This window comes from Dermacentor albipictus, chromosome 8, assembly GCF_038994185.2.
Source record: "Dermacentor albipictus isolate Rhodes 1998 colony chromosome 8, USDA_Dalb.pri_finalv2, whole genome shotgun sequence".
In the NCBI taxonomy this organism is placed as follows: Eukaryota; Metazoa; Arthropoda; class Arachnida; order Ixodida; family Ixodidae; genus Dermacentor; species Dermacentor albipictus.
Window position 1 is genome coordinate 66,615,893 of NC_091828.1, and position 9,273 is coordinate 66,625,165.

At 45.4% G+C, this 9,273-nt stretch overlaps 1 protein-coding gene across 1 annotated transcript in view; it reads left to right on the plus strand.

Moving 5' to 3' along the window:
• Positions 1–7,172, plus strand: part of LOC135914268 (cytochrome P450 3A13-like) — an 81,309-nt gene extending 74,137 nt beyond the window's left edge. The window contains exons 13-14 of the mRNA XM_065447045.2: positions 5,674–5,839; positions 6,890–7,172. Coding sequence (XP_065303117.2) covers positions 5,674–5,839; positions 6,890–6,967 — 244 coding nt within the window. The 3' untranslated portion in view covers positions 6,968–7,172. The remainder of the gene's footprint in view (positions 1–5,673; positions 5,840–6,889) is intronic.
• Positions 7,173–9,273: the final 2,101 nt, after the last annotated feature.

The following is a 9,273-nucleotide window of genomic DNA, read 5'->3' on the forward strand; positions in this document are numbered from 1 at the left end:
CGCAAGTGTGCTGCAATATAAAGGAAGAAGGTGCGCCGTGCACGAGTGGTGCCCACGGGCGCTGGCTCGCTCACTTGCTACAAGAGGTGTTAGGCTTTAATCTCCGTCATTATATAGCTACAGTTAAAATTGGGTGTCTGCATCGCAATCTTGGTATAAGATAAAACTAACAATGGCCTCGATAGCCTTCGAGCAGATATCGCGTCTGCTGTGGTCCCATGTATAACTTCTGGTGCTCTAAAACTGAGAGTCGACCTGCTGTCCCAGTACTCTGACGACGTCAGATGCGAAGCACTTGATGAAATCGTCACCTGACATGGAGCGAGCGTTGGTGAGCCTGATTGAGAAGCATAAGTTGGCCCGCCTCGAAGCCATTCCCATCAACGAGGAGGCGGCGGAGCTGCTGCGTCTTGACGCACCGGCCCTTCAGAATTGCTACGTGCTACATGCTACGTACCCGCCGCGGTTGCTCGGTGGCTATGGTGTTAGGGCGCTGAGCACGAGGTCGCGGGATCGAATCCTGGCCACGGCGGCCGTATATCAATGGGGGCGAAATGCGAAAACACCCGTGTACTTAGATTTAGGTGCACGTTAAAGAACCCCAGCTGGTCGAAATTTCCGGAGTCCTCCACTACGGCGTGCCTCATAATAAGAAAGTGGTTTTGGCACGTAAAACCCCATACTTTTTTTACATGCTACGCGCTAACACAATAAAATAAAATCCTGCTAGACGTCCATGCGCTCGGCTGCATCCTCCATGTCTACCACCGAGTTGAAATAGACTTGAAAAAGGCGTTCAAATTTGAGGAGCAGCTTAGCCATACCCTAATTTTCTTCCGAGTCGGGGTCAGACCATATGAGTCTCCAGCATAATTATTTGCAAGGACACGTAGCTTCTGGGCCAATTTTGTCGCCAAAGTGCACGCAAGCTGCGAAGCAGCTCCTATGACAGCACGTGTTTATGACAGTTGCCGAAGAAACGTAAACAGCAAATTTCACGCGCAGCTACCGCATAGAAAGTGACCCGGCTTTCGCGTCAGCAAAAGCAGTCGAAGCCTTGGCTGCTGTAGAAATGCCCTGAGACCTCGAAACATCACCTGTAGTTGGGCCATACTATCTGAGTCTGCCGATGTGTAAAGAGAGTCTTCCGAGAGAGCACTGCGCCCATTGTCAGCTGGTCGTGACGACAAGGCGTTGCTTCCACTGCAAATGCTGGAAAACCGAAAATAGCGCCGCACCAACTACCTCAAACAGAACTCCTGAAAGTGAAGCTGCAAACATGGAAGCTGCCCCAACACATTTTTCCTAATAATTCTCAATGTGGCTGTGAGAGCATCCGAGTAGTGTTATACGATTATGCGCTTTGAGGAGACGTAGAAAAGCCGGCTACGAGAATGCCCACACTTAGCAAGACTCAAAGTTTTCGCTCGCTCTTGCACGAACAGCCACGAGGTGGCAGCTCGAATGAGCCGATTTAGCGGGCCGCACGCACGAGTCAGAATGGTCACACGAAGGCTTCAGCGCGTGAAACGGTTGTGCTTATCTCCGTAAATAATAACGAGCAATTCCAAGAAATGTGATGTTTGTGCCTAAATTAATGCACCGACTACCAGAACCAAAGCAACGCGGCGCACCGCAATCACTGCCTGCAGGGCACCACTTTCGGCGTTATTGGAAGCGTCAAAGAAACATCCGACAACACAAAGCAAGGAAGGCAACAAAAAGCAATTGTGTTCCTGGCAAAGACAATGTTACGACAGAACGGAAGGCCTTTCGGCCATTTCTACAGCGCAGTCCAAGCGTAGACATGCAAGGAATAAAGAATGTCAACGTCATGTTTGTGCAAGACCGTTAGAAAGAATGCGCACAGGCACGGTAAGCATCGCTGGAAACAGATCTTTACGCTCATATGGATTTGATCTTACGCGCCGACACACAAACTGCGTTCTTGTATCGTCATCAAGGACTTCTGTGCATCTCTTTCATGCGTCTTTATGGACTCTGGCATGTGGTTGGACGCGACCAGGTACAAGACAAAATTGTTATACAGGATGGCCACCGGATGCGAGTGCAAGCTGAGATGGACACTGCAAGCAAACCTTCACGTTTCGCCAGTGGTTCCCTGGTGACACGCAATTCCATATCTCTGGTTATTAAGCTCATGAAGCACCATGTCCTAATCGGTGACTCATCGATGGCACTAAGCCTAGATTTTGTGGTAGAGTACTGCATCGGTCTGCAGCAAGTCAGAGGAAATTGCGGGGTTTTACGTGCCGAAACTACGACCTGATTATGAGCGACGCCTTAGGGGGGGGGGATGGGGGGGGACTCCGGAAATTCGGATCACCGCCGGCACTTTAACGTGCGCCTTAACCTAACTACACGGGTGTTTTGGCATTTCGCGTCAATCGAAATGCGGCTGTGGTGGCCGGGATTGGATCCCGCGAACACGTGCCTAGAAGCCCAACACCATAACCACTAAACAACCATGGCGGGTATTCTGCAGCAAGTCACAGTGTGCCCCACCTTACAACGGTCAAGCGAAAGAGGCGCGATTTAAGAGGAAAGATTAGCTCGGGTCTAACTCCGACGCGGCCTATTCAAATACATGTAAAACGCAAACACAATTTTCCTACATAACCCCTGGACCGATTTTAATGAACTTTGTTGCATTTGAGAAAAAAAGATAAATTCCAGTGATTGTTAACGCGAAATTTGGATTTCAGTCCTGACTTTTTTAATTCACAAGTTCGAAAGTTTGAAAGAAATAGAAGCACGAAGTTTACAAACTAATAGCTCTGCATCAAGAACAGATGTCGCGGTTCTGTAAATGGCGTCCACTTGATCACTGCAAGCGGGCAAATTTGATAAGTCATGTTATATCTTACGTAGAATTGTTACATTATGTACACCGGTACCACGAAAGGTGTGTTTCCATGCTACAAATTTTTTTGGACTCGTGTGTAATGTAATAATTTTGTCTTCCTTGAATTAAAGTTCTTTGTCTGTCCATCTGTCTTCTTTAGATGTACTATTATACGCAATACGCATAATTGTTATATCATTGTTCATTGTTGACTTACAGAGTTGTAAACGTGATAGCTTCGTATTCTGAAAACTTTCACAAATTTCGGCAGGTTTTGTGCGGTTCCATACCACTTATTAAATGTAGGCAGTAGATAGCCTAATCAAACAAATCGTCATAATATCCTTCAGTAATCAATTCACTAGCCCAATAATATCCTCTCTTTTCACACTGGAGCCAATTACTGGTATAATTGTTGTTCCGCTCTACAAACAAAACATTTGCCTGAAGAGCCTATCTATCTATCTGCCTAACCATATATCTATCTAGCTTGTTACGCCAACAGAGTAGCCCAAGTTATCGTTCAGTTAGGGTGACTGGGTATGTCATCAAGTTTGTGATGCCATGGTGGTCATTTCATCATCGTCATTCCTGCTTTGTCATGTGACTCTCGTGATGCCATTGTCGTCACGCTGACTACGCCGATTAAGCGGCCTAAGTTGTGTAATAGCATGATGCACTAGGTACGTGCTCGTGGCTGTGACACCGCCGCAGTCGTTAGAACGTCGTCATTCCAAATTTGTAATTCGACTCTCGTCATGTCATCGTCGTCACGCCATCGTCATTACACAGTGGTCATGCATTTGTTGTCTTACGTTCATCGTAACACGGTGGCGGCCTGCCCATCGTAGTCATTCCTGCTTAGTCGTTTGACTCATCAAGCCTTTTACGCTGACACGGTGCTTTAAGTTCTCTTATAGCTCGGGCCACTAGGTACGTGCTCATGGTCGTGATACTGACGTAGTCGTTTCATCCTCCTCATTCCACGTTTGTCATCTGACTCTTGTCACGCCGTCATCTTCATACATTCGTGACGCATTTATTGTCATAACGTCATCGTGATACCGCTGTGTTCGTTCGATTGTAGTGTTTCAACTCTTTCCATGCTATCTATCATTACACAATCTTTGAAGCCACATCGTCGTACACTTGTCACGCATTCGTTGTCATACCGCAGTTGGGATGCTTTCGTGGGCGTTTCATTGTCGTCATTCTACCTTCGTCATCCGACTCTATTGCCGCCATCTTACCGTACTCGTCATGTCGTCGACGTCACGTTGTCAACTGACGATCCTCGTGGATTGAGACGCGTCAACTGACTCTCATGTCGTCGTCATTATACTGTCTACGCCATTCTAAAGGCGTCATTCCGTCTCCGTAATTGTATGATAATCGTGCTGTCTTCACCTATTCGTGATAATGCCGCGATCGTCTTGCCATCGCCGCCATTGCGCTGCCTTCAGACAGTCACTCTCACGAACCCGTTCTCGTTCCATAGTCGTCATTGCGTCGAGGTTGAGCAAGTGTCGTCATTTCAGCTTTGTCATCCAGTTGTCATCATACCATTTTGGTAATAGATCTCTCGTCCTTCTTTTACCATCGTCATCTTGTTCTCGCCAAACCGTCCTTGTCATACTGCCTTTGCCTTTCCATTGACGCCATTCAGTATTATCCTTTCCATCATCGGCACTGCGTCGTTATGATACAGTTGTCGTCACGCTATCATGCTAATTGCCTACTTTGGAACGCGGGTTCAACAGCAAATGGCGCCGATACCGCAGAAAGTCTATATCGTAAATAACCGAAAGGAGAAATGTCTCGGAATTATCATTACAGATAATAAATAAACGTGGCTTCAGTAATGCATCTGAATAACTTCTTGGGCACGTTGGTATCCTTTCCTCTCGTTCCTCTCACTGGAATCTTTCCTTTTAGAGTTCGATTGTGCTACCAAAATCAACTTCGCTAATACGATGCATCGTATACGTTGCCTGAAGATTAATGGCATTACCATAGACTGTCATCGCGACAAGAGTGCTGCTGAAGACTATAGTTAAAATTTAAAAAAAAGCATTATGGAAATTTTTAGAATATCTTTTCTATTCTTCTCTGCTTTCTGTTAGCTTGTTTTTCTGTGGTTTCCCGAAAGTAATCACAATTGTCTTTCTTTTCAAATTTTACTGAAGTTAATGCTTGGATAGTTTATTTCAGCAAGTGAGTAACTTTGACTCCCCTTAGGTATTCAACTTTTTTGTGGTAGGAAAGAGCCAAATGCTCATATATCGTTGTCACAAATGACACATGTACAAACAACCACGCTATACGTAAATGTATGAGATGTGACCATCGACAAAACAGGCTGCGCCAACACACCAGAGACTACGAGACGCATCTAACCATCCATTCTACGAGTTTACATAGCTAAGCTCTGAGCAGTATAATACGCCCTGACTGTAACTCCATCTTACTCAAAAACTACGACCAATTGGCTTGCGCATACCAAATGTTTCTGCCTACACTTGCCTGGCTGGAGAACCACCCCGCGAATGTTATTAGGTATAGTAAAGAGACGAACAAATCTCATTTCCCCCACAGTATTGACGACAAATCTTTCACTTTACCGTGTGTGCACCAATCGTGTTAAAATAGGGAAAGAATCTGCTTTCGACCACAAACTTAAAAAGCAAGTAATCTGGCTTTCATTAAGCTAAAGTTTCTGCAAAAATAGAGATTCTTCGTTCTCTCGTCTATGTTCATTTTATAGTGCCTTTATCCGATTTCGCTCTCTACACTACATGCTGCCACAGATTCAGCAAGGCGAACAAGGAGCGCATACACCCCTTCTCGTACTTCCCCTACGGACTTGGACCACGCACGTGCATGGCAGCCGCGCTCGCCCGGGTGGAATTCATGGTCGCGCTTGCCCTGCTTGTGATGCGGTACAGGTTACTGCCTAGCGGCAAGTACAAAAACGTGAGTACCACAACCGCTATTGCCCTAATTGTTCAAACAAATGTATTGAAGCTCCGCAGCCTGCCATTCCTTCTTCAGGTAGAGTAGCATGCGTCAGAGCCATGGCTGATGGCCCATGTCGGACACACTGCGTGCCTTCACTGTGCGCCTGAAAGATTGTGTTGGGCAATAAAATTTAATGAAAAATATAAATATTAAAATAAGAAATTATGTCAGGTGATGTGTCAGGTTATTCAGTATGGTTCGTGATTCCGTAAGGGTGTACATATTGCCAACACAAGGAAGGATTTAACTTCTACTTGACCACTCACGCCAAGAAAAGGAAGAATTTAACTTCTCTTTGACCACTCGGATCTGTAAGTCATCTAAATTTAAGAGATTACGGTGCTGAACTTCAGAAAGAGTGCTGTAAACTACGACCCTGTAGTATAGGACTTTGAATAGTTTTTCATAAATTTCACGTGAAAATCATTAATCACAAGCGCTAAATAATCTGGTAATTGCTGTAGCACAGTCGATATCTGTACGAGTTGGTTGGACCCCATATAAATCGAAGGTAACACGAGAAACAAGGACGTAGAATGATGGGCACTACAAGGGATTTTTCGCAGCTTTAAGTTATTCAAACAAAGAGGCATTTGAAAGCGAGCAGTATCCACTGCGCAGTCGCCATACCTGAATAGAAGCATCTTCACACGGGTGAAAATCAGATCGAAACCCCTCATTTAAGGGAAAACAAAAATGACACGTAGCGCAGCCGTCAAAATGCTAAAAATGAAGGTGGTATCATTCAGACATGGCTCATCTGTGGTCTAGGTAAATTATCTCGTTCCACGGTACAGCACCTGAAGCTACTCCAATGCATGTGTCACTAGTGTTCTGCATGAAGAAGGTCTTCAATGTTTGTCGTGCGAAGTAATCCTTATGTTTGTGTAGCTTGTGTTTACGATAAAGTACACCACAAAAATAATGTTCATGTTCCAAATAATCTCCGGGTTTGCAAAGTACTCATACGATGGTCTGTTCTTTTCATTCTTTGTTTCGCTCCAGGAGCCGCCGAAATATTTTACCGCAATGTTGGTGGGTTATCCAAAAGAAGGCGTATACGTCAAACTACAGAAGCTTTAAAGTCAAGGGAAATACATAGAAGAGCAGGGCGAATACACGTCATGTGCATTGTGACTGTCTACACTTCGAGGTCAGTGAAAGGTGATTGTCTCTGCTTTAACAGCAAGATACACTCAGAAATCACCGCGTGCATCAACTCTGTCGCCTGGCCTTTATCCTTGGGCTTCCATACTGCTATTACTCGCCAATAAAGCGTTTCTCGTTGCGTCCGTGTCTTCAATTGCATGTTTCTCTTCATGCCCTTTATTTATATTACTGGTCTTCGGTGCACAATGAGTAACAAACGCCTCCGTATATTGAAAAAACTGTGCTAAAGATCACAAGAATCCAAACGTACAAGGAATTCGGATGGAAGTCATAGCAAGTCCGGTGAACTTATTGAGCAACATTAGCCTCCAAAATTGACTAAAAGGAAGACAGACAGAACAAATAACAATTTTTCTCCCCGTCGTACTTGGTGTGATTGATCGTTTACTCATGAAAGCATTTCTCCACATGTATTTGAATAGAAGAATTGGTGTTAGCCCGAAGTAGAGTTCAGTCTTAAACTTTGTTTGTATTCAACCAGAACATGTACACCGTTCTCATATACTAAATGTCGGTACGACGTTTAGTTCTCAGGAGACAGGGCAAACGAAGCACGAGCTTCAAATCAGGAAAGTGTGAACAGATGAACATTTAATTTTTATATGCAAACCCCTCAAAGAAATTTTAAACTTTCTCCACACGTCACACTAGACAGGCCCCACGACCTCGTATAAGTTGCTGGCAACGTTTGTCCACCCACCACACCACGCAAGCTTTCTTGTGGTTCATTATAATGCGACCAGAGACAGTAATAATGAGAGCATAGCACTTTTTATTGAGCCCCTTATTACCCTCCACATGTCTACCTTTGCGCGCTCATTATGCCTGACATACCCTCCATCATCTCCACATTTAAACACCGTGAATCACTTCGCTCTTCCAAGACACCAATAAAACATGCGCACAATGTTCTCGAGTGCTTCTAATCGCACTCACAGCTCTGCTGTAAAAGAAACTGCCGCTATATTGAGGCACGAGTATCATTCTGTCAGCACGATTGCAGGCTAAGAGTTGTGGATGCAACGTGAAAATTTTAGTCACCATCATGAGCAGCAAGAGTCCATTTTTCTTATGTCAACTACAGCGCCAATGCTTCTCTCTCCGATCTGGAATTACCCCTCTCTTGCACCAGCTGTTTCCACCAACTATTCCCAATAAAACGCTAGTTTCGCCATTCACCGTTTTGCTTTCTTCCGCGTCACTACCACATGACAATATTCCGCATGCTCAATTGCGATCATGAATTCTTGTTTCCTTGCCAGCTTGAACATTACCTTTGTTTCCCGTATATTATTCTTCAATCTCATTCTTACGCGTTCTCGGTTAAGGTCATCAATCATTTGTTGTAATTCATCCCGATTGTTACTGAACAGGGCAACGAGACCTTGAGACCGAAGGCGGCTGAGATATTCTCCTCTGATCTCCACCGCCCACAAGTGGCGTGGAATACGGATAGAACAGCTTGCTTCTAATCTGAAAGTCCTAAGTACTATTCATCCTCCAGTCCACTACATTCCCAGGTTTGAAGTGGCGCCTGACACCGGAAAAAAAATGTAGCAAGCGCCAGTGGGGCTATACGAATCCAGGTGCAACCAAATTAACAAGGCCCAGTAAGCTTCAACAACACACTTCCTTTCCAGAAAAGGAATTGACTTCCCTGGTGCAATATTCGGCTGCTACCGGCTTCATCACTTTTGCAATCAACCCATCGCCCTCACTCCCCAGTGACTACGGATCACCTGACCAAGGTGGCGGTCAGACTAGCCACGGGGCAGAGGGTGCTAAGAATCTCCGGACCCAGACAGATCGCCACTGGGAATTGAACCTGGCGAGGTTCAACCCCTAAATCCTGTAGAGTGCACCTAGCTTAGAAGGTTTCTTTGAGCATTTATGAAGCACTGCCTGGGATATTATTGTCCTCTGTGAGGTTACTAGAACACATAAGGCGTACATGGTAGTAACGGCCACTTCCTCTGCTACAATGTTCTTCTAGGGTGGGATTCTGTGTGTGCCTACCAGAGGACATGTCCATTTCGTCTGCTGTTGAACCTCCGATTTGGTGGGCTGGGGTCCGCGTCAGAAAGAGACAGGCGCCCGCAGCCAATCAACGTTTCAGCAGCAAACGAAATCGGCATGTCCACTAGGTGGACTCTTGCACAATACCTCCCCATATAATAGCGGCGGCCCGGTACTGGCGATGATGACGATGATGATTGCTT